The following is a 27602-nucleotide window of genomic DNA, read 5'->3' as shown; positions in this document are numbered from 1 at the left end:
TTTGAGCTTTCTTCCGGTGTGCACAAGGAAAGATGACCAGGATTTTCTTAAGTGTGCCTGGGGCACAGGAGCCTGACTTCAAGGGGGCTGGGACACACTCCAACGAGTTCAGCTCACTCCAGCTGAGGCCCCAAGGAAATTCCAGAGCATCCTCCTTTCTCCAGGGAGCTGCAGCACTGGCACAGCTGGAAACAAAAGTATCACCTTGCCCTTTTCACCTACTAGCCCCCAAGCAGCCCAGGGCTGGGGAAGCAGCACAAGCAAGTCCCAAGACAGTGCGACACAGCCCCAGGGCACAGTCCAGGCTCTTGCAGCACCAGTCCCAAACAGCAGCGCAGGCAGCCTTCTCCATTCTACATACTTTATTAGATTCAGAGCTGGACAAATCACAAAGTGTACAAAATGGAGACCACACTACCAGAAGCAGGATTGTGGGTTGCAGCAGCATTCCTATGGCCCAGAAGCATTTGGTAGAAGCATGGAAAGGGTAGGCTGGGTCAGGGGGCTCTTACTGCCAACTGCATTTCAGATTGCACGAGACAGACCCTGTTCACATCCTGACAGAGCTCAGCTGACCCACACACCCTGGGACAGTGGGGCCATGTCTCCAATTTGTTCGGAAAGGACAGACTGGCTCAAGCCAGCAGAGGGTAGGGGTAAATGCTCCAAGGACCTGAAATGCTGTGCCACCCACATACACACCAGCAAGAGCCTAAACCCTCATCCTTTTGGTCACAAACCTTCCCACGGCAGGACTCTATACTGACAGCTTTGCAAGAAGTAAGGTGGTGGTGGTGGTGAGATCTGGTGAGCCCACCATCTCCCGTGGTGGGGGCTCCACAAACTCACCACCCCAGACATCTCAGACTGGCCAGCAACATCTACCACAACAGCAATAGCTAGCACAGAAGCCAGGGTAACTTCAACTCAGATTTGTCCAGTCTATGTTTAGATCTATTCTACGAGTACATATGCACAAGAACTTCAAAAATACTAGGATATGATGCAAGTAGTGAGACACCAACAGAAGAGGAGTTTAATGGTGGACGTTCCCTAGAAAGATCACGAGAGGATGGGAGTTAGACTAGCCCTTGCCCACCCTGGGACTGGGAGCAGGAGGCTGACTGCACCCCTGCACACGACTGGGTTCTGAACTTCATCTGCAGTGTGGGTGGTAACTGAACACAGGCAGGCGAATCCGCTCCCGGGGTGAGCCACAGGGTCTTTCAATCTGCGTCGAGGGGCCAGGCAGACATCTCTGAATGTAGTTGAAGACTGAGGAGAGGCAGAGCATGGCTTGGAGAAGAGGGGGCCTGCCAGCCTGTTTGGGCTAGCATCTGGTCTCGTAGATCCCGCTCCTGCCGATGTACCTCACCCATTTTATCACATCGTGGTCACTGTAGTTCAGCTTTGGCTCAAAGACTTTCAGGTAGCGCACCTTCAGCCCAGAGGGAGCAAATGGGACCTATTGTGAGGGGAAGGCAACAGAGAGCATTGGAATGGGGTAAGACGCTCTCTGTACGCAAATGCCAGAGGACTCCCGGGCAACGCATCTAGAAATGGACATCATGAGCCACTGTTCCCTTCCCTACTCCCTGCATGCATAGTACCAGACTCTTGTGGCTCTAAGGGCAATTTTCTTCTAGGAGCTTTGCCATCTGGCTGACCTCACCTGTCAGCTCATCACAGGGAATGCTCAAACCTGTGTAACTCCCAAGAGGGACTGACAAAGCTTCCCCAAGGTTGGGTGCATCCTGAAAGGCAGACAGGTACTCACCTCAAAGTTCATGGAGATCGGAGGCCGAGCCCACTTCTTTTTGTCATTGGTGGGCAGCAGTTCAATCTCTGCACTGATCTGGGATTCCTTCATTCCAGCCATACGTTTTATCCTATTGGAGAAAGCCCAAAAGTGAGAAGGCCAGAGTTTATGCAGCTTTTCACTACCTAATCTCAGGGCAGACAGGAGCACTACGCTACCCTGCCTCCCCAAGGCCTGCCCCTGCAGGCCAGCCCCAGCATGCTCACTTACTTCCAGACAATGGCATTCTCACTGGCCTTGTATTTTGCCTTCCCTTTCATGCAGATGACTTGCACTCCACTGGTATTGAGGGGCGTTGGGATCCGGACCTGGAAGGCACAGTCTGGTAAGCAGGGGCAAAGAGCCTGGGCACTCTGGGCAGTCTCAGATGGTCTGTCCTGGACCCCTTGGGCCTTCTCTCTCCCAGCTCAGTGCCCAGAGAACATCAGTTATCACAAGGCATCCTAGGCTAGCTCTCCAGTTTCTTGCTTTGAAATACAGGTTCACAGTTCCGTAAGACAGAAAAGTCAGTAAGGAATAGGGCAGAGATCACCATGCTGCAGGAATCGTGGCTAATGTTGGGAAGATGAGCTCAGAAAGATGTCAGGCACTGCAGCAGGCTCTGGCCAGCCCAGCCTTGCAGCAGTATGCCTTCCAAGATGGGGACTAAGCTGCAAAGCCACCCCTAGCCTGTCTTGCACAGCTCACAGCCTGCTGCCTGTCTGACCATCACATCACGCAGACCGAAGAACATGAAATTTTTCACAGTGGCTGAGAAATTAAGCAGAATAAGGTCCCTGTCAAGGTGAAAAAACAGCTTTCACCTCCCTACTCTACAGCAGCTCTCTCCCACAGTACAGCAGCACCACACATCCAAGAGATACTCAGCTCACTTTTTGAGTCCTGCTTAAGCTTGAAGACTATCTGTGAGAACTGCACCACAGAGGATATAAACTAGAGGCATGATTTCCAGGCACAAGATACCACAGGTTTTTTGTTTTTTTTTTTTTTTTTTTCTCTTACCTCTATCTTCTGGGCCAGCAAGGAAGGTTTGAAATTTGATTTGATCACCACCTTCACTTCCAGCTTGGTCCGACCCACCTCCCGCACTAGTGGGATCACACGGAAGGGAAGGATAATGTCCTTTGTGGTTCGGTATCTGCAGGGATGGAAGCTACAGTGAACTCTGAGGAGGAGTTAACTCCCTTATGCCTCAAACTGCATCACCCTCCTAAAAACAGCAGTTAAGATCTGTGCTGCTGTATGGCAGCAATGGTTTCTTGGTGTCTCAAGTTTTGTATCTGGTTCCTGCCAACAGCCTTGTTCAAGGACACCAGTGTTAAACACTAAAAACAACAGATACATCAAGCTCAAAAGCAAGAAAACCCATACCCAACACTATGATTGTGGCAAAGAAAACCAAACCCAGCTGGGCTTCCACATTTGTAACAGATGGATTTGTGGGACACCCTACAGATTCCACTCTGAAAAGGTGGGGGTGTGTATTTCTTAAGTGCTCAAGGGCTGAAAGTCTGCCTGGGAGCAACAACACTACTGTAGCAGCAAGCAGATGCCAACACCAGCCTGTTCACCCCCAACCCACAGTACCTCATGAGCTCAAATTCTCCATCTGGTGGAATGAAGCTGATGCTCCTCTCAGAATCAAACTTGCTGAGCCTCACACACTGGTGGAAAGTGCAGTCATCAATGGCAATTGACTGTTTGCCGCTGAAAACATAAAACACAATTAGAGAAGCACAAGCTGCAGCTCTGGTATCTTGGTGCAGTTAAAATCTGTCCAGGCAGAAACTACTCTACAGAGCATGTTGCCATCGCAGGTGTCCAGGAAATGGGGAGACAGGGAGAGATTTAGGGGACAGCAGCCTCTTGGCTCAGACTTTCCTTGTTTTACCACCACAAAAATTGTATTTCAGGAAGCTTGTTTGAAAGAATTTTCTCCCTCCCATCCCCAAAGAGGAGAGAGCTTAGAAGAGCACCCTTCTGTCACAGCCAGCAAAACAATGCTTGGGTCTGTCTGCCAGCAGCACTCAGTACTGCAAAGGCAACTCTGCCAGCCCAAGTTTTCTCACAGCACAGTTCAAAGGAGAGAAAACACTTTCCTGTCCACAAAGCTATCCCATTGCCACAGCCAGGAAATGCCAGGTTCAGAGTCTTCCTATTCAGAAATCTCTTCACAGCTGTTCATTTCAACACTGACAGCAGGTGGTTTGACTCTGAACCAAATCACCAACATGACGATATTGTGACATACAAGTCTGTATCTCTCCTAAAAATCTAAAGAATTACCTCCTGTCCATGTAGGTGCACCAGCCTAACCTGCCAGCACTGAACTTGTGCCAGTACTAACTCCTGAGAATACAGGCCCTAGGCCAGCCAAAACTCCTCAGCTCCTGAGAGGGACCAGCAGGCAGGAGCAACAGAAGAGGCAGTGGTGTTGAGAAGGTGCAGCAGTGTGTCACTATGACATCTAGGCTGCCTTAGCTGCTGGAAGAAACAGGACAACCATGCCAATATGCCAAGATAGTGAGAACTACAGCAGGTTTAGCTGTCCTAGGGACCACCACTACCTATACAAAGGGGAAGCAGACTGACCCCAGGCTGACTGGCTGTCTAGTCACACAACCACCAGTGGTGTGGTTTGTGCTTCAAGTCTATCCAAATCTGCTGCCCAGATTACAACCAATTAATTTCTGTTTCTTTGGAAAACAGAAATTAGTTTTCCAAAGGCTTTCTGGGAAAGCCCTCTGCCTAGGACTGTTGCAGGTCTCAGGCAGCATTATTCAGGGTTGGCCTTGCTACAGGCTAGATCTCAAAAAGCAACTGACAGCAGTGGTCCCTTTTGGTCACTTCATAACTAAATGCTTCTGGAGAGTAATATCTCCAAGCTGGAGATGCCCACTGGATAATCACAGCTAGCAAGAACCAAGAGTCCCCGTTCATCTTACTTCTGTAACTCAGAAAAATAGCATATTTACTGGCAAAGGCAGTTGGCACAGAAGCTTTGGGACAGTGCACTGACTCTTCAAGGCCTGTGCAGCTGATATTTTCACTAGAGTAAATCCTCACTGAGCCCATCAGCCATTCCAGGCTCATCTGTTTTACTAGCTCAATTCAGGTACAGGAAAGATAGCTTAAAGGTGACAGTGAAGCGATAGCTCTTGGCTTGCTTCTTAGAGAAAAGGCAAATAGCAGCTCAGTTCCATTTACAGGAACCATCATGGAAAGTGTCTGAGATCCAGGTTACATGCACAAGTCACACAAAGCAAGAGACAGGGGGAGAGCAGAGTGCACACAAAGCTGAAGCAGATTATCTACCTTCCCAATTCACTGGGGGGTCAGCAAAAAAAAACAAACAAAAAATAACCAAGAGAAATACAGATGAGTTGCAAATGGTTAGTGAGACTAAAGTGGCAGTCCCGTTGCTTTTATCTCTTCACCCCAAGCAGGAAAGCTGGAGAAGGTGTTTAAGAGCTGGTTTTAGCATCACTATGGGTACTGACTGAGATGCAGCTGGGCTGTAGGAAAGGATGTGCCTCCTACTCACACAGCCACTGATCACCGGTAATCAGCAGGAGGGGCTTCCCCAGCCTTTGTTCTACTTTGTGGGAACAGTCCAGGTACAGCAGGCAGAGGGATTCTTTCACTATTTCTTGGGAGCACTGCTAGTGCTTTTATGATTAAGAGTCTCTGCACTGAGCAAAACTGCTATAGATATAGATTCTAAGAAAATCCATCTTGGGGAACTGTTTCCAGGTGCAAGAACTCTACACTTAAAACTGTGTTTGAATCTTAATACCTAAAGAGCTGTAGACAAGCCCTCCGTATCATGGCCCTCAGGCTGGTAGCTTGCATGACAACTGATCTACCCAAAGTTAGCAGTACCATCTGAAGGGAAGGAAAAAATCCAGCTTTTTGTCTGTCAGATCAGAAAAGCTATTAAGGACTGCCCTTTCATAAGAGTCCCTAGTGGCAAGTGGTCACCCAGTTCAAACCTCTTACCTTTTCCCCGTTTCATCTGCAGTCCCTTTGCCCTGTTTTTCAATGACAATCTTGTCATTCATGCCAAACTTGCACTCTGGCATTCCACTCAGGTAACTCTTCATCACCACTCTGCCAGAGACATGGGCACTCAAAACCTGACCTGGTTAGAGAAGACCAGAGTTCAGAACCCTTACAAGAGTCACCACTCACAAACCTTGAGCACGACAAGGATGCCAGCTCAACACCTCCTACTTACCCTGTGGGGACATCAAGAGATTCACACTCTCCAGCACATCAAGAAAGAGTTCATTGCGACGGTATTTGATTCCTTCACGTCTCCATCCAATCTGTCCAGTCACTTGGCTGGTGATCTGGGACTGCTCTTCCTTGGTCTGAAGGGAAGAAATGACATCTTAGACATAAATAAACACCTCTAAATAAATTCAAAGACTAAGAAACCTTGCTCCGTATCTAAGAGCAAACACTTGCCATTTATTACACATAAATGCTTTTGTCACTTAGACACGGATGCTTTCACACCTCACATGATTTGGTCATTCCCTCCTCAGAACATCAAATTCTATGCCTAACCAAGAACTGGCCATAGCAACAGCAGGGAACATTGCTCTGTTTTGTTAGAAAGTCCATTAGGTTACCTCTTAATGCAGGGAGGCATGGGCCCCACCAAGGGCATTCAAATCATGTCTCATATTGTCACATCAATCCATATTAAGCAGAGAAGCTTAACACGGATTGATGTAGCAGTTCACACCCTTATCCAACATGAAACCCCAGAGCCACAAGAGAGCTAATCCCCAAGGCCTGTTTCTTAATAACTGCAGTCATAAGAGTTACATAGCAACACGAACCCAAAATACATTTAACAGCACCCAGGCTCCAAGCCTCCGAAAAGTACCAAGGATTGTATTGAGAGGCACAGAGAGGTTACCTACCTGATGCTAGAGGTGGGGTCCAGTCACATGAAGAAAGTCAAGAAGTAGAAGTATAGCAGCAAGCGCAGTGTAGATAGGGTTAACAGGCAAGCAGGTCAATAGCAAGAGAAGGGAGGAAGGGAGAAAGAGGCAGGTTAGACTTAAGGCTGCCTGAGGACAGGAAAAAAGCAGGTCAGCTCTTTGTTAATTAGGTAGCTAATTAGCACAAACAAGATGAGGGTTTTTGACCTTTAGCTCCCTGCAGGAAACCCAGCACTCCAAGCAGTGAAATGATTTTTCAGACTTGGCCCATTATTGACAATCCAAACACAAGGTGGAGCAGAGGAAGAGACAGGCAAAATACCCCTCCCAATAATGTTTCTATGCAGAGCAGACTCATGCTGGTGTACCCAATGCAAATCCTGGATATCTATCATGTCACAGATGCCCAGACTATGGGAAACACCAGGCACTTTGGGTCCTGTATAAAGTGGTATTCTTGTTAATTCTGTTCTTCCACCACAACAACTGCACAAGACACAAGTGGGTTCTCCCACAGCAGCCCTGCAGTAGGCCCACAGGGTGGCAGTACGAGATCTCAGTTTCACACATGCTCTTGACAGACAGTCAGTGCCTGAGCAAGAACAGCCACTGTCATATCATCTAAAAAACCAGAGTTTTATATTCCCCAGAGAATTGCCTAGGGAAGTGCTCAATACAGTACACAAAGTACCTCTCTTGTCTGTCACACAAAAAAAGCACTGCCTTGTTCAATGCTTTGTTCGGGCTTTCGAAGCACACTTAGATTTAATACCCAGTGCTCAGTCTTCCAAAGGGACATCGATTATGCGATGACATTCTCATCTGCAACAGCACCAGTACCCTGGGCCTACACTCACTCTGTAAAGTGACTGGATGGATCTCGAAGCAGCTGCTGAAGTTGAGACCACCCAGCAGCATGAGTGAACTGGCTCTATGTCAATGAGGAGCTGAAGGCTAGAAGTACCACAGTAGAGAGTAGACAAGGAAACATGGCAGGTACTTTTTCAACTGCTGCCCTTGCCATCCTGCGTCTGCAATGGATTACTTCTGGTTTTTGAACTGGGCTGCACAGAATTCCTATACTGAGCAGAACTGCTTACTTGTGTAAAGCTGAAAGCCAAACTCCTCTTTGTAAGGAAAGGACTAAACCTGCTGTTGAATTAAGCATGATGCTGTGACAGTGGCTTGCACACAAACAGCATAAGAGTTTGTTAAAAACAACAAAAGAGGCGGGGCGGGGGGAAAGGGGAAGGAAGTGAGGGTGGTGGTTAGTTTTGAGTTTTTCTAAGAACAGGAGCTGATTCAGCTATCTTCCGTGCTGACTGCCCAAACTGTCAGACTGCAGAAGGGCAGAGATTTACACTAGAACTCATGATGGGGACTGAGACCGGATGCACTCACATCTGGCCATGCTGCAAAAGAGTTTGCTGCTCTAGAGGGAAATATGCCGCTCAGGGGCAGCTTCTCTCTCACTTCCTCTTGAAACACAGTTAGTCTTGCTATTAGATTAAAAGTTTAAAAAGGAATTCTCAGGGAATCAGTGCTGATGAACTGAGTTGAAACAGAGCCTCCATAGACTGATCTTTGCTAACCTAAACAAGAACAGTCACCATGCAGGCTGTTGTTCAGCTTTTTGCTCCTGTTTGTACCTGAGGCTGAAGCTTTACTCTGCCACAGACTGCCTCATTACAGACTCCTAGCTTTTTTTTCCTGACTCATTGCTATGCAGGGGAGAGGACTAACTTTTAGCCTAAGTCCTCATTATTGACTCGCACAGCTATGTCAGATGGACAAGGTGGACAATAGTCCTTGGGAACATGAGAAAGAGACTATGAGTTTCCTCTGAATTCAGAGGTTAAGCATGAGCTTATGAGACAGGAAGCCTACTTTTGAGGACTGCACCTGGAGTAGGATTAGAACCAGTTTAAACGCATTCCCCAAACGAGTCCAACTAACCACCTTTTTCCCAACACGTCCTTTATCTTCTAACTCCATGTAAACTTTGTTGCAAGGGTTAATACTATGCTAAAAGCACTGCAGAGATTCTCATCTCTAACCTAAGAATGCTCAGGCTGTACTGACACTGATGTGCAAGGATGTTACAAACAGAGATGAGCTTCCTGACTTAACAGCGAGATTCACAAGGCTGAAGAACACTTCATTACAAGGCAGGCATGAAATCCTGACAGCTCTGGTGGAGAACAGACCTGCTCAGTGAGATTCACATGCAAAAGAGCTACTTCTGGTTCAGCAGGTAGATTTGTTTATCCTCTCAGAAGCTGACACAGAGCAGAGCCTGAAGCCAGCAATCATATTTACATACAAGGGACTGACATTATCCTAGCTCTGGGCTCTTCCTCCTGCATCTTATTGTGTGCCAGGGAACATGAGGTAACACAGTGCAAGGACACCTAGAACAAGGTGCCACTGAGATACACCCCTGTCAGGGTGTTGTTCTCAATCTTCCATACAGGTCAAATGGTAATGAAGACCATACTCTCTTGAATGGGCTCAGCAAAAATTAACCAGCAGAGCAGTGCTATACCCCAAATTCCTCTGATTACCTGACTCTTGATGCCTTGCTGAGTGATGAAAGTCTTCAGGGCCCCTGTTTCAGAGTTCTGAGGATAGCCAAAGTCCAGGATTTCTACAGAAGGGTAAAAGGTTAGTTCAGAGCTACAAGGTATAAACACATCAACTAAGCAAACCATCCTATAAGGAGAAAGGCAACTAGTGAACAGATGCTGCTCACACATTGAATTTCTGGGTAAGTTGCTGCAGCATTCCTTATCAAGAGAAAAAAAAAAAAAATTACCATTCTTGCTACACTAAGCTCCCAGACCAATACTTTGGAGACAAGGGGTGATGGAAAGCTGTGCAAATCATGAATTTGCCAGTTTTTAAACACAAATCACACCTCAGGACTAAATATCAACTAACCTAGCCATCTGCACAGGGCACACTAAGGAGTTTTTCCAGCAACATCCAAGGGACAATAGAGAGTTTATCCAACACCACGGCATTTTTATCTTTGCAGCTTTTCTAAATAAGTTTTGTTCTTATTAAGATGTAATAAAACCCCAAACCTAAAACAACAGCTGAGTAGTGGCACTGCAGGATAACTGTAGGACGGAAACAGATGTTAACTACACAGGGCACAGTACACACCTACTCCCTTCAAAGAGGAAGGGAACAATCCACAAGATATTTAGAGGGGAAAGAAGACCACTAACATGATACTGAGCAACATCACACTGGGAGGTTTGATCTCAGTGTGCCTGCAAGGAGACAGCAATGACTGACCAAAGCAGAGAACAGGCAGTCTATTGGTCTGCCCTGAGGGAACAGGGAAAACATCAGTCACTGTGACCCTTGGCTAAGAATCCCAGGACACACATGTGTGGTGCCTTGTCTGGAAAAGAAATTGAAAGGTGACTAACACAAAGTGCTCATGATATGTGAAACAGGGGCAGCTCAGACTGATATCACAGGCAGCTGAAGGGACACTATTCTTAATCTGTGAAGTTTGGAGCTGTATCAGTGGGGGAGGTAGGGCTGGGACAAAGTACATTGGGTTTTACTGACTTCCTTCTGTTCAGAATTGAGCCCAAAAGGCAACTTACTAGGGACAATCAACTTAAGCCTTGGGTGACTGCTTCCATGCACTGTTAGAGCCACCTGGGCACCAGGTGGCCTTAGAGGTGCTACTGACAGCCCTCTTTATGTACCTCAGGGTAAGGAAAGCCTGACATCTACACAGGATCCCCTCAGCTTCTGAGCTCCAGTACCAGCTGTCTCAGTCATACAAGTGCACAGCTCTCAACATTTCAGGGAAGGGAATCAGCACAAGGCTATGGGCTTGAGGTACCATTCACATTCACAGTACAGAAAGCTGAACAAGTAATTTTGAACTCTACCATACATGTTAAAAATACTTCAAGGACTATTACTACATCATACTAAGCTAAGGATTTCAGAATGACCAAGTGCAATAGGCCACAGTATATAAGGGAAACATCTCACCATCCAGCAGTTCATAGATGAGCACAAAGTTGTTCTTTATGTTCTCCTCACTGATCTTCCCGAAGTAGGCCGTCATCACGTCACACATCTTGTAAAGAAATTCGAATACCATGGCAGCGTTGACATTCTGCTTGGTGACAGCAGCCAGCCAGATGTTGGAGCGCTTGACATGGAAGAAACTCGTGCGGGCGATGTTGGTGACAGGCGAGCGCACCTGCTGCCGTGCGTGGATGACATTGACGCGGAACGCGTCCACGGCATTGCGCCTACGAAAGCACCACCAAAGACAAGTCAGCACAGCCAGTGTGAAACCAGCTGGCTGCACAGTTGTGCTTATGCCATTACGGTCAGGCACTGAACTACACACACCAAGCTCACCTAGGGAGGGTGCCTGGGGATGTCTCTAAGAGGGACAAGTGAAGGCTCTGAGCAGAGTTAGACACTAAATTCTGCACAAGTTCAAAGGAGAGAGTGTGCTACTGGTCTGTAGGGACCTTTGGACTATAGTGTAATTGTAGTCAGAAGGAGAAGCAAACCTCCATCTGGAGTAAGAAAGCAAAGAAACTTCCCCTTCAAATCATTTTGACAGCACTCCCAACTGATAGTCATAGCTGGAAGCAAACACATTAGTAATGTATGGCTCAAAGAGTCCAGTTTTGGCCAAACACCTAATTATTGTCTATTCTGCATGTCCAGGCCTTCACACTCTTGCCCCAAAGCAAGCTGTAGTCTCCCAAGATACGTGTCAATGGCAGTTGCTCTCAGACCTACAACCAAAGGAAAAACAGCAAAATTTGCCCGTGCCACCCAAGAGATGTCAGTGCCCAGGTATCCTCCAGAAGGGAGCATTAGTTCTCAGATCCAGCTCACCTCCACACCCGACACACCTTGGAGGGCAGGCTCAAAGCACCAGGAGGATTAGGATCACTGCTGGCTTTCCAGTTACATGTCACCTCAAGACTGCTCTGCTTCAGAACAGGTGTCTTGCATCTGGACTCAGAGTCCCCACAGTGCAACGTGTTAGCAGTACTGCATGGGCCAGGACCACTTACAGTCAAGGGTTCTGCCCAGTGCTGAGAAAGTGCTGTGCAAGCTGCACATAGGTGCTGCCCTCTTTGAGCCAAACTGTCTATACACTAGCAACAGGGGAAAAACCCCTCCTTGTTACACAAGGATTCCAAGTGACATTCTGGATGCCAGCTCTTGCACACTGGTCTCCTTACCTATAACTACTAATCAGAATAAACTTCCCAAATTAAGTCCACCAATCCTGAGAATACAGGAAGGAAGCCCAAGTGCTTTATATGACAAGACCAAAACTTAAAGCAACAGTCTACACACAAAGCCAAGACCCATTTAGTCGTGCTTTATTACTCATACTCTCAGACACTTTAGAACAGGGGGCCTGACTTCAGCATCAAGGCCATGGTAGTGATTATGCAGAAACATGTTTGAGAGCAGACAGTAATATCATCCTTGCAAGCAAGGATACAGGCATACAAATGCTTGTAAGCACTGAGGATTGTCAACAATCCAACACACAGTTCCAAGTTAGAAAACAAAGGATAGTCAAAGGAACATATGCTACCACAGCAGGTGTTTGCTCCTTGAAGGTCTGGGGACATATGTAGAAGTGTCATCAGTAAACACGCTCCCCCATAAGCAAAATTCTGGCTTTTTAATACTCCTCAGGTTTTATTGCTCCAGAAAGTTTCCAAGTTGGAGTTAAATTAATATTTCATTTCTACTTTAGTTTTTCCAAAAGAAAGTAATTTAATCTACTATAAAATAACAATATCTAAAAGCCCAAATCCTCCCCTCCAGTAAGCCTTGCAAGGAAAGTTCAGCTTGTTCTGGAGCATTAGCCCTCCTGGCCTCAAGTTCTAACCCACTAAAAGTAGCACCAGCAGCAGTCACCAGACTGGTGCACACCAGAGGAGAAGCCTCAGGTCAGGGAGGCTTTGCTAGCACACCAGGTGCCCACTGTGCAGTGCCAGTCGTGGCCTACCACGCGTCTCTTACCTATTGCTACAGCAGCCAATGAGATGGGATGGACAGAAATGGCGCCAGCGGAGAAAGGAGGAGTGACAGCAACAAGAGAAAGGGTTAGAAACACACACACAAGGCACAATGAATCCAAAGAGATAAGAAGAGACCAAATAGCACCCCCTCCCCCCTGCTCCTCGGCACAAAAGGCCGAGGTGGTATTGGATGGACAGTAACAAGCTATAGCGGCAATGAAGCCCTCACAAGGTACAACACTGACATGCCACGGTCAGGCTGTCAGCATGGACAGATCTGTGTTTGGCTGAACTTCAGGGCTAACTGGGCATTTAGTCCAGGTGAGCTGCACCTGTATCACAACCGTGATACCCGGTCTGCTCTGCTAGTATAGGTAGCAGGCCTTGGTGTGGAAAAACCCCAAAGCCTCAATCAGAGGCATCACCTGGGGACCACAGAGTATCGGGTATCTTCTTCCCAGTCTGCCTCAGGACAAGGCTACAAGTCTGGGTGGGAATTTCTATGACAGTAGTTCTCATTTGAAGGTGTTTGTGTTGATGCTTTCTGGTTTGGTCCAGCCAACAGGAAATACAGCAAGTTTGATAGAGCTGGAGCACATCTGGAGAGATAGGGCACATCCTGCAGATTCAGACACTGCTCTATCCAGCTTGCACTTTTTCCTTAAGGATCAAGAGCCACGAAGCTGACGTGATGTATTAGAAGCTCAGAAACCAAACACCTATTACATTTAACGTGCATGCAGTTTGTCATGTAAGCTGCTCAGTTTCAAATAGCTGAAGTTTTATTACACAGCTGCATTCTTAAATGCAGGTAAGTTCCCCAACGACTAAGTCACTGAAGAACAAGGCACTTGAAAATTACAGCAGAACCCTCCATGTTATCCTGAGTTATATGCGCAGTGTATTGCCTATTTTTTTTTATAATAAAGCTGCTTATACATGCAGCTAGCTGCTGTATGGACAGATGCGCTACATGCACCAAAGCCATTCTAAGTTGCAAGCAAAGAAAGTTCAAATTCTGTGGTACTTCTGCCTTTAAAGTCAAAAGGATATCCTCATTGTTCGTGACTTTGGTCATTACATATGAGCTGGTAAGTGCTTTTTAAGGCCCTTAAACTGTGCAAGGGGAGGTGCTCTCATAACCACAAATGACCTTTAATATCTCCCAGCTCCGAAACTGAGGCTTCAGAATGCCAAAGGCAATGGCCAAGATTAAGGAGTGTTATGGGCCAATCACTCATGAAGACAGGGAGTAGTTATGCTCATTTCATATTCAACTCCCAACAAGCATGGTGGGTTCAGCTCTCAGCACTTCAGAACTGCTGCTTAGGAACTAAGAAGTGTGTAGTATGCTAGAAGTCTATCACTCAGCTGTTTGGTTAGAGACAGAACTCCTACAGAGTGGAGTACAAACTACAGTATCATGGCTATTCCTTTCCTTACCTTCCACTGAGGATTAGGATAGTAAATATTTGAGTTAGACCTGGCATTAATGCTAATGTTCAGACTAGGAAATGGAAAGACTCACTGTTTCTTGATTATATCACAAGATGAGACAGCCATTTTTAAACAACTTTTTTCTGTAAGGCTATGTCTTTAAAAAAATCCAAAATAGCACTGAAGGCCTGTTTGAGAAGAAATCCAGCACCTTGGGGAGCAAGTTCAGTTAACAGCCAACATCAGCTACACCCAAGTCACAAGATTCACACTTTCACAAGAACTGAACGGATGATTTCACTGAAAGGAACACCAGCGCCTCAAGTCCTAGAGAAAACACTGGAATATTGTGGCACTCTGCCAGATGAAAAAGTTAAGATAGGATCAGGCAGGAAATCCCATTTTCTAGCTTTGGCCAGCCAGCAGGAAGTACTTTATCACGTACTGAACATAAGGCACTGACTCTGTAAGAGAAATGAGCCAAGATAAAAAGCAACAGAAGATCATATTAAAATACCTATTTGCTCCCCAGTTTGCATCTCCACAGCCATAAAGCTATTTATATCGAAAGACCTTTCTTGAATAAACATTTGAGAACAATCTTGCGTTTCAAGTTTGCAAACCACAATTAAACTGCAGCCAAGCTCCCTAGCCCCTACCTGAAATATTCTCCAAAATTACCTATAATCCAAACTGGCTAGGTTCAGTCACTGTGATACGAGCTTTACAAAGTCAGTCCTGTCATATGAATTGCTCTGAAGAGCTTCAGCTAACAAGTACTGAAGACTGATGAGAGTTTGTACAGTAGAAAAGATGCAAGGCATCATAGCCACTGGCTTTCTGCTTGAGAAATAAAATGCTTCCTTGGCTCAGCTATGTGTGGAAGTCCTGGAATAACTCAGTCAACCTTAGAACAGCTACTTTGCCTTAACTGACCTAGAACAAACCAAGAGACTTAAAAGCTCATTAGGTGAAGCCTCATTACAGACCCTGTGTTGACTACTCCCTCGATGAAACAGTACAAGCCTTGACTAGCTACTAGTTCTACCTCAACTTTTAACCTCCACTAGACAATCCATAACCAGAAGGGATATACTCCTCAGAACAGAACAGTCTGAAGGCAGACTGGCTTGACAGTTTTTTGTGATTTATGGCAACAAGTTATTTCGCAGCACATCCTACCACTAGACATTGTCGAGACCTGGTACAAACTGCTTTTTCCTAAATTGGCCTGAAGGTTCTCTCTCACTGAACTTTCAGCTGGCACCTACCACAGCTCTGCCTCCATTGGCCCTGCCTCAACTCTGTGAACTTAATTACTAACTTCCGCCTAATGCTTGACACTAATGAAAACCCACTAGAAAGAGTACTGCTGAGCACAAAACCCTTCCATTTAAGGTTTTCAGCCCAAGCAGCACGATCACTTACAATCCACTGCCTACAAGACACCATATTTTTAGTAAGATACCTTCTGGAAACTAGCAGCTTAAGGATTGCCCAGATCCAGTCTAACTGAGCATCATAGCACTTGGGGGAAGTGCAACCAGACACCTACAATCTACTGAGGGTTTTCAAGGCTTCCCACAACTTTAGTTACCCAATGAATGTAAGCTTTTGACACAAGGCTGCCATACAAAGCTGGGGGACAGAAAGCCAGCTGTAGTAGTACAGCCATGGTTGCTATGAGACTGCTCGCAGATAAAACTTTCCAAGACCACAGTCTCCTGCATGCCTGTACTTGATGTTAGAAATCAGTGCCTGAAATTAATTCAGAGCCCTGGCTATAGTGTGTAGCAGACAGTTCTCACATTACTGCTCCTGTAAAGTTTTAGCAATTACAGTGAGGCAGGCTCTCACAGTGGCAGTCCATGCTGCTGAAGCATTTTGTAATAACAGCCAGATCCCCACCATCGAAAAGAAAGTCCCAGGTTTGGCTGCAGGCCATCCTTCACTGTAGGTGACCAGGGCTTAAACTTCTTTTTTCTAAGCTAAGCCTAGAGCAGCAAGTTGAGTTGCACTCTTACATGCATGCACAGCTAATGCAAAACAAAGCAGCTCTGGGTTGTTTACTGCATCAAAATGAGACAAAAATGCAAAAATCAGGGATGCAACAGCAGCACTTACCCGATGTCATCCCGGTAGACACGAGAGATTAAAACCTCTCCTTTGTGATTATAGATAAACAAGCCTCCGATCATGATGGAACTTTAGTCTTCACTTCCCATGTTGCTTAATACCTGAACAAGAAAGAGCATATATAAGTAGGCTGTACAGAAAAAAATTGTAGCCAGGACTAAAGTTTAAAATTGGCACTGAAACAGAAGCTGTCTTACTTCTCGTTCCAAAAATCAGCAAGGACAGATGTATCCAAAACATACCTCTTGCATGTGAGAAAAAACACAGGCCTGGAACTACAAGCAAATCAGAGACCCCTCCCTTCTACTATAAAGTGTCTATCTCCCTCATGACTGAGATACAAATCAGATGCAATTCCTAAGTCTTTTTACATGCAGTTCACACAAACGTCTGACATGTCACCAAGCCTATCACCACGTGACAGGGGGTTCCTAGCAGCAAGTACATCTCTACTTATTACCATTTTTACATAGTTTTTACACATCAGCATAAGAGCCTTTGTTACTCCCTAGCAGCCATATCGAGTCACACTTCAGAATTCAAACTGAGAGCCATCTGGCCACAACATATCACTGGAGTGGTCACAAGCATGACCCACTTGAACTGGGAGATAGACCCTCAGATGTTACCCTCCTAAACTGCTAATCTTCTTTCTTCAAAGGAAGACTGCTTTGGAGACAGCTACAGAGCTCTCCTCAAAGACATTAGATATTATTGACAGGGTAGATATTATTGATACAGAAGACTTTTTAAAATATACAGCTACTTCACCAGATCCCATTCCTGGAGTCTTATGCACTCCTATTCACTGAGGTCAAAGTCATAATACCCACAAGCAGCAACTGCTTGGTTGGCTTAGTCCCAAGAAGAGAAGTGCAACTCTGACAGGGCAGGCCTTGGGGTGATCACACAGGAACTGCTTAGCTGGGGCACTGCAGAGCATGAGATAACAGCCACCTCCACACTGCTCTTTGGGTGGGTTAGCCTACACCCACCAGTCTGGGCTGGGTGAAAAGGATAGGGAGACGCCAACCTAGAGAGACAGATGCTGACAGTGAACCGATATGAGTCTGCTCAGGAATGCTGCAATGACAAAGTTAAAGTGACCCAGCCTTGGATCACCTCAACGGTCAGAAAAAAAAGAGAATACAAAACCAGTATACACATCAGAGGGACTTAAGGGAGTTCTGGATTATCAAGAGTAATGTATCCTCTAGAAAATTACACCCAAGAGACTACAGTAGCTGCCCATCTGAAGAAGTACTGCAGATGTGAGTTCTATGCTAAACCAAGGTTTACAGAGCAGCCACTACTTGTAATTTCTGCAAGACAAAAAAGAAACTTTGAATTTCCTAAGCCTTTACACTAACATTTTTAGCTACATCTAGTGAATCCTCAAAGAATAACACTACTCATACTTCTCTACTACAGGTCTTCAGCTTCCAGATGGCTGCTTCTGCTTATTAAAAAGGGGAAAAAAGAGCCCAAAAGTCAGTTAAGTCAAAATAGAAAGAGACAAGCAGTTTTCCCAAAGCCCAGTAGTGAGCTTTCTGGCTTTTATTCCCCCATTCTGCTGATCATGGATCTCTGGCTACTGATGGGTTGCCTTCTGCCACTTGTCCGTGGCTTTTTGTGGCACTGTCACCAACATATTTTCATGTCTGAGACTCCAATTAGCACAGAACAGCTTTACAAATATGTTTTTCTTCCATTCCCAACTATAACACTTTATAACTTTGGGATACAAGTATTTCACTTACTTCTAAGTCTCTGTAACCAAACCTATTAAGACATAGGCAGCTCCAAGATTCCCGTGTAGTTAAGAGTGGAAAAGCTTTCTGAGGTTGCTCACTGTTTCATGACCAAGGCTACAAAGTCTATGGGTAACAATGTCAGCATCCCCACAGCAGAAGACAATCCCACTGGTCAAATGAACAAACCAAATTTCTCAGACTTAGGGAAGGAGCTGTACCACACACTCAATACTTACACAAAGCACACACAGCCCCAACAGGCCTGAAAGGGTCACAAAGAGGTAACGTACAGGGCTGAAACCCAAAACATGGAGAATTGAACACAGCTGCCCAACAAGACAGGCAGATGCTGCAACATTTTCAAGGTCATTCACACAGGCCAAACAATGGGAAAAAAAAAAAAAAAAGGAGAAACATTATGACACTGAAAGCAAATCGTTGCCCAGTCTAGAAAATTCTTTCCTACTTACTATTTTTTTCACTCCAGATAAGAAACAAGCATTCATTTTCAGACTTCTACAGTGCTGGCTTCCACGTTCAGATATGGACTATTGCAATCAAAGGTGAAGAATTCCTGCTTTCTCAAGAAGACTTGCAATGTACAGAGCAGCTTCCTGGAAGCTTATGCAACTGGTCAAAGCTGGATCATAAGAATCCTATAAACCCTTCCCAGAAGAATCCTAGAAAGCACATCCTAGTCTTTAAAAAAAATAATCTCCCTCTTGGGTTTTAATGCTGCTTAAGTTATTTGTTTCACTATTTTTAGTATAAAGGAAATGTCTGCTTTGATGAGCAACAGGATCAGACATGCAACATATACAAGACAATGCCTTTTGCCAGCATGATAAGCCAATCACTTTCTGAAAAAGCCTTGATTTGAATATTTACTGCATTACTATAAAACATGTAGAAGATTGCTGATCAAGCTTTGCATTGGAAATTAAAAGCCTCCTCTTAGGAAGATCTACAAACTTTAAATGCTGACTGAAATAATGGTGGCACACTTTCTCATATGTTAGGTTAGAACATATTCTGCGACAGCTTTGCTGAAGTTACAGACAAAAAAAATCAGCATTTTTAACTGCATCACAGTACCAGGCAGCAGAGTCAACTGCTTCCCCATCTTACATGTTAGTAAAAGCACGTTTGATGGAGAGTAGATAGATCATAATTCAAAGTCTTCAAAAATTCTTCATCAATGCAATGAAATGCTAGGCTTCTTCCTTATACAAAATATCCCAGGAGATAAGTTCAAGCTTCAGATTGCCCATGCAAAGTTAGTTCCTGGTTCCACCTCCACTGGCACATTTAAGAGCTGCACTGGCTCATACTGCAGAGACACAGGTGAGGCCAGAATTGCCTTTGCTACTTCATCCACACACCTCCTATATGCACCATTGTACAATTGCGTATCTTGGATTTAGGGTGCCATTTTGTAGTCCCATTTGCACCTCTTTGGTCTACTTTGATCTACTTTGCCCTTACTGCTTTGAATACCCTCATACCTACACACATCCTGCTGCCATGACTACTGAACAGGAATGCTCTTATTGCAAATTCTTGTACGGTACAAAATAGAGAAGTACGCAGAGATCTGCCACCAACCAGCTGATGTGTGCTTGCTGTACTACACTGGCAAAACAACTCAATAATGATCTTGCCCAAAGTTAGAAAGGGGCTGGCTCTGGCCCTGCTTAACACCTGAGCTTGTACTTTTACCTACTACTATGGATTTGGCCACAGGATCAGCGCCATTCTGACAGTTTTATAAGGGCAGCCAACCATACACACCTGAGACATACATGAGATTTATTTCACATGTAGCAGCAGAATGCCTCCATATGAGTTATGATTCTCCAGTCTGAAAAAGACCACAATTCTACAGCTCTAAAAATTAAACCTGAATTCACATTTAAGTACAGTTTACCTAATGCTTTGTGTCAGACAATCGGTAAAGAGTTTCCAGGTACCAGCAAAGTCACATGGGTTAAAAATTGTGCCTATAACAAGAGTTTTAGATGACCTACCCAACTGTACCAGGTATCAATCAGTTCTTTGCAGTAGCTGAAGGACACATGCAGTATAAACCTCTGACTGCACTCCCATCTAATGGCATCAGAGAATGAAGAGGTCTCAACCATGCAAGGCATTTAACACAATTATACGCAGATCTCCCTTGTCTGCTCAACTTCTGCAGTTCGGCATCTTGAAGAGTTCCAGGCATCACAGACAGCACAATGGCGTCAACACAACTTACAGCAAATTCAGTTTGGTGCAGGGCTGCTCTCTGTCAGCCTTCACCAAGCTTGCCCATGATGAGAGTTCATGGAACACGGACAACATTCCAGTATTTTGTTCAAGCCTTGCAATACATCCCTCCAAGACACAAGACCAGAGTCACTACACTCCCCCTCCACCACAGAATTACTTCCATCAGCTAATGGAAGCATGTCCACACAGCTGGAAACTCAAGAGGTAGAGTAAGCAGCCCAGAGATCTATGAACAGAGAGGAAAGCTATACAAAGGACAGAATGCAAAAGAAAGTTGCTTAAAGCTCAGCAAGAAGAATGGCTCTTGAAGACGACAATGGCTCTCCTTGAAGTGGCTGCAGTGGAAATAAGCTTGCTTTGTTTTGATCCTCCCTAGTGTTTCAAGTTTCACAGATACTCCTTTCAACTATTTCAAGGTTACATTCTAAATACAAAGAGGATTTTAGTGGCACAGTTCAGACATAGCACAAGCTTCCATATCTTTTAAAATAATTAATAGTTTTCTTTACAGATCAGCTGTGGAAGTGAAAGATCCTCATACTTGCAGTGGTTAAGAACTGCAGGGAAGAGGGTTGAAATTAATTTAGACTGACATTCAGTGACTCATGGCTGCTGGAATCAGAAGGCCTCAGAATAAAAACTCCAGCACAGGAGATGGGCTCATCTGCTCCCTGTGCATTAGCAACATGACTCAGAAAGCACTGCTCAATCAGCTTTCAATGACTCATTCTGCTCCTCTCCAGTCAGCCTTTTCTAGGGAGCTTGCTCTACACTGCTTCTGAGTTTCCTCAGCCTAACGTCTCACTGTCAGACACAGCTTAAGAGCAAAGCCCACCATTTCTTCAACTGTTTACCACCAAGTGCCTGGAAACCAAGATGACTCTAGCTGAAACCTTTGGGTTAATGATCCATCAACTGCATTTTCAGAGCTTTGCAGCTCCACTCCTCCAGTTTCCCTAGCTTGAACATATGGCAACCCGCTCCACACTGGTAGCTACAGCCCTGTTTTCTACTTACAGTATAGATTTATTCTAGTTAAGGTACAGGGATAATCCACATGTATGCTGAATTCACACCAGTTGATGAGTAATCACATTAATTTAGGAACAGCCCTCTCCCAATACACTCTGCATTCTTCAAGCAGCTACTGGGGTAGATGTAACATCTGAATGCAGCTCCTCCAAATACTTAAGGCAATAGGCTTCCTACTCTCCTGCCAAGTGCTCACGTTCCCATATACTTCCATTTCAACCCATAAGCAGAAAAGGAGCATGAAGAACATCAGAACATCACAGACAGACCACACACTTATATACATGCCTATAAACCCACCAGGAGTTAAGATGACATGGAAATGACTCATCAAGTGAAGATGAGAACATTAAAATATACCTTTAGAGCAACTGTGGCAAAGTCACAGCATTAATACAGCCAGCTAAAAAAAAAAACAAACCAAAACAAAACAAAACAAAAAAAAGTACATGTATAAAAACAAAGGCTGGGATAAAGATTTTAATGCATTTCAGTAGTTACATAACAGAAAAGCAAGGAGGATTAGCTGGGCCTACACTGACTGACATGGTACCATGCCTTTTCCTAAGAATCACACATGCCTCAAATCATATCTCAGTGCTCCCACTGTGCAGGGGATGTGCAATAAGCACCCCTCTCTCAAACCACCAGGACAGCCTGGATGAAGCCCCAGAAGTCAGTGTGCAGCAGGTGAGCTGCAGACCATAACCAAGGGAATCCAGAGAAAGATAAAGACAAGATAAAGCACAGTATCTGAAAAACTGCTTTTGTCCACTGATTCTATCATAGATGGAAAATGCTCTGTTTATTAGGTCTGATCTAAAACCAGGTGATTCTCCAAAAGTCAGACTTCATCCTTTCAGTGTGCCACCTGCTTGGAATGCACGGGTGAAGTCAGGAGCTCAGGCAGCCAAGCTCAGGCAGCAGGATCCTGTTGCTGGACTCTTAGTTTCACATACTGTGGGCTGGACTGGGAGCTACCTAGTGAGATGAGGCACTAAACCTGCATTTATCAAGTGGTGATAAATAGCAGCTCCATCCTGTAGCATGGGAGAGCCCAGCCTTCCTCTTCCATTTCCTCTTCATCAGTTCTGACTTATAATAGCTGCAGAAAAATGAACAACACACCACATGGAGCTTTCTTAGACTAAACAAGGCACACATAAGGAATCAACTAACCAGCACAGTTTGTTCCCTCTGCAGCTGTTTATCTGTAGCAACTCTTTCAGAACCACCACAGTACACAGTACTGATGCTGTAGTCTCGGTCCAGTGCAGCCTTTCATGGTGTCTCTAATTGAGAAGCCACAGCATCACATCAACAATAAAACACAACTGCAGTATCAGTCATCTGTTCATTAGGGTATGAAAGACTAAGCTGAATTGTAGCCTAAATTCCAGATACACAGATATTCATTCAAATGAGTGATTTTCTCCAATACCTTTGTCCCATAACCTGAGGTCTTTCACATGACACCACACAGACCATTAACCCTTCCCTGCACCAGTAGACAGAGGTGGCTTCAACTTTCACCATAAACATTGGAACACAGTTCTCTGCCTTTTGTAACTCTATTTGCACAAGTAACAACAAACAAACACGCTGATCTGCTCAAATTTGTTGCTTAGGAAAAAAAGTGAATTTTTAGTCAGCTTTCCTCTGTGGTAAAAGGAACATGGCTGCAGTAACTCCAGTTTCACACATGAACCAAGGAGTACTTGTTCTGGCTCCTTAAAGAATTAGGAACTGTCTGAAAGAAACATGTCACTAGCAGTGTAATGTGCCTACAGCCTAATGGTACCAGAGTCACCATAAATTTTGGGTGTACATTGGTATTTCTGCCTCAGGAAAGCACAAATACACTTCTTTGTATCCTTCCATATCAGTTTCTCTAAGTCCAGTGTAGGCAGAACTTGAGGAACACTTAAGCCAGGCCTGTTTGCTCTCACGGCATCTGCTCAGCAAATCCTCTGTGTCCTCTTTGCAGAGGTGCAGTGGTGACACAGCAGCTCAAGAATAACTGCTCAGTAGCAATGTGACTGCAGCAGTTCTCAGGCTGCCCATAACATAACTACAGTTTCACATTAGCGACCCAATTGTCCCAGGATTTGATGAGCACCAGTAGCATCAGCAGCGAGCACATCTGTCCACTTATTTTAGGAGACAACTTTGGGATCAGCTGTATTGTCCCAAGCCAGCTGTGTGGGTGATATTCTTACCATAGAGATACCCGTCCAGAAAAGAGCCTGGCACTACAGGTGGGGAAAATAAGCCTTCAACCAGCCACTGACTGAGGCTGGATGAGCAGATGTCAGGACTGCTGCTCACCTACAGAGCCCTCCTGGCCACAGCCCTCCTGTGAGACAGGCCATGAGCTTCATCGAGTTTCCTGCACCATCCAGTACAGGGTACAAACAAACACAAGTTGATCAGTAGTGAGCCCAAGACCCAGCTGCTCGGACTTTGTCACTCCCATTAAGGGGCTGGGAGTTTCCTACAGCACAGACATCACTTAGTTTGAATGTAAACAGGAATGCTGATTTCTGTAATCTACAGAGCACATCCAGGAAACGGCAATCACAAGTCAGTTAATAAGCTGGTGTAAAGCAACCAACCTCTTCAGCAGTCTATTAAAAGACAGTTTGGGTTCTGACTTAACAGTAAGTAAGACTTCTGTGCATTAATGAGCTTATCTAACTAAGCAGTTCAAGGTACATTAGCTGCTGAGTTCTCATCCAGGAAGGAATCAGGAGAGGTATTGAAGGCAAATCACCAACTCCAGCCATTTTTGCATTCCAGAAATCAGTATGATATTGGACAAGTGACAACAGTTGAAGCAGGAGGGGGATTAGTCAGGCTGGTCTGGCAAACTGAAGTTGTTGGGAAAACACATCCTTTCAGCTAGCACTAGTCATTATCAACCCAAATGACTTAAGGCTCAAAACAATGCCATCACCCACCAGGTAATCTGAGCACCTGAGCTTTGCTTAGAGGGCTGCATTAGCCACTTTCCAGGAGGCCATGGGCTGCACTTGGTTATAAACAAGAGCAGCTTCAATCACTTCATCCTGGGGAAGACAGGGTGCATAATTCACTTAAGGGGCACACCCTGAGCTAAAGAGCTCCTGAGATAAACCCATCAGTTCCAGAGAAACTGTTCCTATTTTAAACACAATCCCAAAAATCCCCATACCCAGTGGGCAGGAAGAGAAGCACATTCACTTAACAGACCTTCCTCCTACAGCCCACTTCTGCATGCCATACTGCATGCAGCTAGTCTGAAAAGCAACAAGAGATAAATACTGACACCGAGAAACATAAGAGGCTCCCTTACTCCAGTAAAACATCACAGGTACAGCATTTAACACACCTCTGCCGTATTTTGAGCCCAACTTGATGTGAACAGCCCCAAAGCTTTTTTCTATTTCTACCTGTTCTACCAAAGCATTTTTAAAGTCAGTTTGAACAACTTGCTTTTTCCTCTTGAGCTAGAAACCTCAACAGTGATTTGCTTCCTATGTGTCTTCTAACAGAAGAGGTTAGAGGCAGAGAGTGGAGTTTGAGTAAGAGCTTGTATTCTGCAGACCACTAATGGTCTAGGTGCCCTGATGTATCAACTTTTCTCTCACTACTGTTACTGGAGAGCAGATAACTGCATTTCACATTCTGTGCTTCTGCCTGCAAGCTTTTAGCTGAGCGGCTGATCTCCTGCCAAGATCAAAATAATACATGACTTGTCAGTAACTTTTGACTCGGTAGGTCACTCACTAAAGGAGAGAAGCAGACTCTGCCTCACAAACCAATTATATTTTGGCACTACAGGCCATCCTCCAGTTGGCCCCAGGAAGAGCCTTTAAATACTCTAATGGTCTTCAGTAGAATAAGCTTAGAAAACCAGTGCAAGACATTGTGCTGCAAAAGACAGTCTTGGCTTTACCTTTTTTTGATGCAGGGATGAGGCAAGAAAAGTTTAACCAGGGTTACAGGAAGTTTCTTTATAAAGCCTATTTTGTTTAGTGACTGCTCCTGTTCCACACACACACACACAAAAAAAAAAAAAAAAAAGGAAAGAGACAGTATCAAACAAGAATGCATGTTCAGTCCCCTGCATTTCAAAGAACTCAGGATGTAACCCTTCACAGACTCAAGATTCAATTCTCCAAAAACCAGGACTATCAGGACTTTAGGGAGGAGGAAGCAGCCGGCCATGATACCCTGCAAAGCCATCCCAACGCTGTCCCTGGAACATGGCCACACTACAGCCCAAAGAACACCAGGTATCTTTGTCACTAGATGTCAGTAACATGGCATTTCCTATAGAAGAGAAGTGATGCCTCCCTTCTGACAGGAAAAATATGGATGCAGACAGTTTGGCAGCATCTCTTCAGATTTGAGATTGTTCCTCCAAGCAAAACTCACAGGGACACACACACAGCTTTCACTATAGGAAAAAAATAGTAGCTACAGCTCTGACAGCATTCAAGTAAATATTGCCCAACTAAACACCACATAAGCCCATATACAGTTAGAAGCCTGCAATACCGAGACTTCTAAGCCACAGAAGCCATCCAGACTCACCTATCTGGGCAAGTTCCAGGCTCAGATTTTGGCAGCCTGAGGCTAAAACTTGATAGCAGCTTTGTCATACTAAAGCAAGCACAAAACAGATCATGGACTCACACAGCTGGAGAGAACACTAGATCAAAAGCAAGTCATTTCCCAGTGGGGAGAGAAGTCAACTGCACTGGCTGATAAACACAGGCTGTGCTTCTTGCAGTTTGGCTGAATCCAAAAACCTAGTCCTGGGAAGAATGGATACGGAAATGCACCCCCAAGAGCCGCTGGATGGGAGCCTGCTTTAAGCCTCAGAATAAGCAGTTCGGCATCAGCAGCGCTGCGTTCTGCCTCAGCAGGTTTTCCAGAGAGGAAGCAGAGTGCAAGCCATGACCTAGCTAATTCACGTTTGGATCAGTAATACAGGCAAATATTTTTCGGTGAAATTCCAGTCCGATCCGACTGAAAAAAACCTTTGCTCAGGATGACCTGACGCATCGCTGCCGGCCTTCCTGTATCACACACAGCCCGACCCTATCCCCACCCTCCCCCGGTGCAGCACCGCAGGGCTGCCACACAGGTATTGCAACCAAAGAGCTAATTAACAGCTGTCAGTAACCCTCCCCGAGCCACAAGCAATGTACGAACGAATGACGGGGTCGCCCAGCACCCCCTCAGAGGAAGCTGAGGAAAAGCCCTCCCGGGCGGCCCCGCTTCCCTCCCTCCCTCCCGGCTCCGCGGGCACTCTCGCGTCCCTCTCAAGGGCAGCCGGCGGGACACCTCGCCCTGCAGCCGCCTCCCCGCTCCTGGGCCTGCAGACCCCAACCCCCAACCAGCGCCCAGGGAGCCGCCACCCGCAGCAGCTCGGCCACCGCCCGGGCGCGGCCGAAGAGCGAGCCCGACAGCAGGAAGCCGCCCGGAGGAGGGCCGGGGACCGCACAGGCCGGCGGGAAGCGAAGCACGGCCCGGGGCGCCTCACCTGCCACTGCCACCGCCGCCGCCGCTCGCCGCCCCGCGCCCAAGATGGCGGCGCCGCCCCCCTCGCTCCGCGCCCCCCCCGCGCACTGCAGAGACGCCGAGCGCGCGCCCCGCCCGCGCCCCGCCAATGCGCATGCGCCTCTCCAGAGGGTCAGCGAGGCGGGGGCGGGAATTAAATTTCCGCGCAGGGTATATGGGACTTGTAGTCTTTGGCGGGGCGAGGATAGCATGGCAGCTGCGCTCAGCGAGCTGGGCCGGGGGTGCGACCGGGCAGGAGGCCGCAAAGTCCTGAGGTCACCGCGCCCTTCCAGAGGGTTGCTTGCTCCCGCTGGCCTCACGCCCAGGTATCCTCGCTACCCCGCCCCGCACTGCTGCGCCAAGGGCCAGCGCACGCTGTCGGACTGGCCCCTGGTTCTCCCCACAGTGCTGCCGCTGGAAACGGGAACCCAGGGAACCCCGAAAGCTCCGGCCCAGGCCCTGCCCCGGCGAGACTCAGCCCGCAGCCGCCCTCGGCATCCCAGGAAAAGACACCTGGCAGAGGGTGCCCTCATCCAGCTGGGATCGCACCAGAGCAAAAAGGCAGGAGGATGGAGGAGGCTGGGGGGAAAAGAATAAACGAACG

At 46.1% G+C, this 27602-nt stretch overlaps 1 protein-coding gene across 2 annotated transcripts; it reads right to left on the bottom strand.

Annotated features, from left to right (window-relative positions):
- Nucleotides 1-344: 344 nt before the first annotated feature.
- Nucleotides 345-27058, bottom strand: AP2M1 (adaptor related protein complex 2 subunit mu 1). Of its 2 annotated transcripts, none has more exons than XM_040074906.2 (11): nucleotides 26982-27058; nucleotides 16380-16492; nucleotides 10798-11063; nucleotides 9339-9421; nucleotides 6057-6192; nucleotides 5819-5960; nucleotides 3407-3526; nucleotides 2822-2957; nucleotides 2030-2127; nucleotides 1778-1889; nucleotides 345-1465 (listed from the first exon to the last, which is right to left on the bottom strand). In XM_040074906.2, the coding sequence occupies exons 2-11, from the start codon at nucleotides 16451-16453 to the stop codon at nucleotides 1331-1333; spliced, it is 1302 nt and encodes a 433-aa protein (XP_039930840.1). In that variant the 5' UTR covers nucleotides 16454-16492; nucleotides 26982-27058; the 3' UTR covers nucleotides 345-1330. The 2 variants fall into 2 exon arrangements, with proteins under 2 accessions (XP_039930840.1, XP_039930842.1); XM_040074908.2 differs by lacking the exon at nucleotides 26982-27058 and adding an exon at nucleotides 26027-26090.
- Nucleotides 27059-27602: the final 544 nt, after the last annotated feature.

The sequence above is a fragment of the Hirundo rustica genome, chromosome 10 (genome assembly GCF_015227805.2).
Source record: "Hirundo rustica isolate bHirRus1 chromosome 10, bHirRus1.pri.v3, whole genome shotgun sequence".
Lineage (NCBI taxonomy): Eukaryota > Metazoa > Chordata > Aves > Passeriformes > Hirundinidae > Hirundo > Hirundo rustica.
This window is presented reverse-complemented; position numbering and strand designations above follow the sequence as displayed.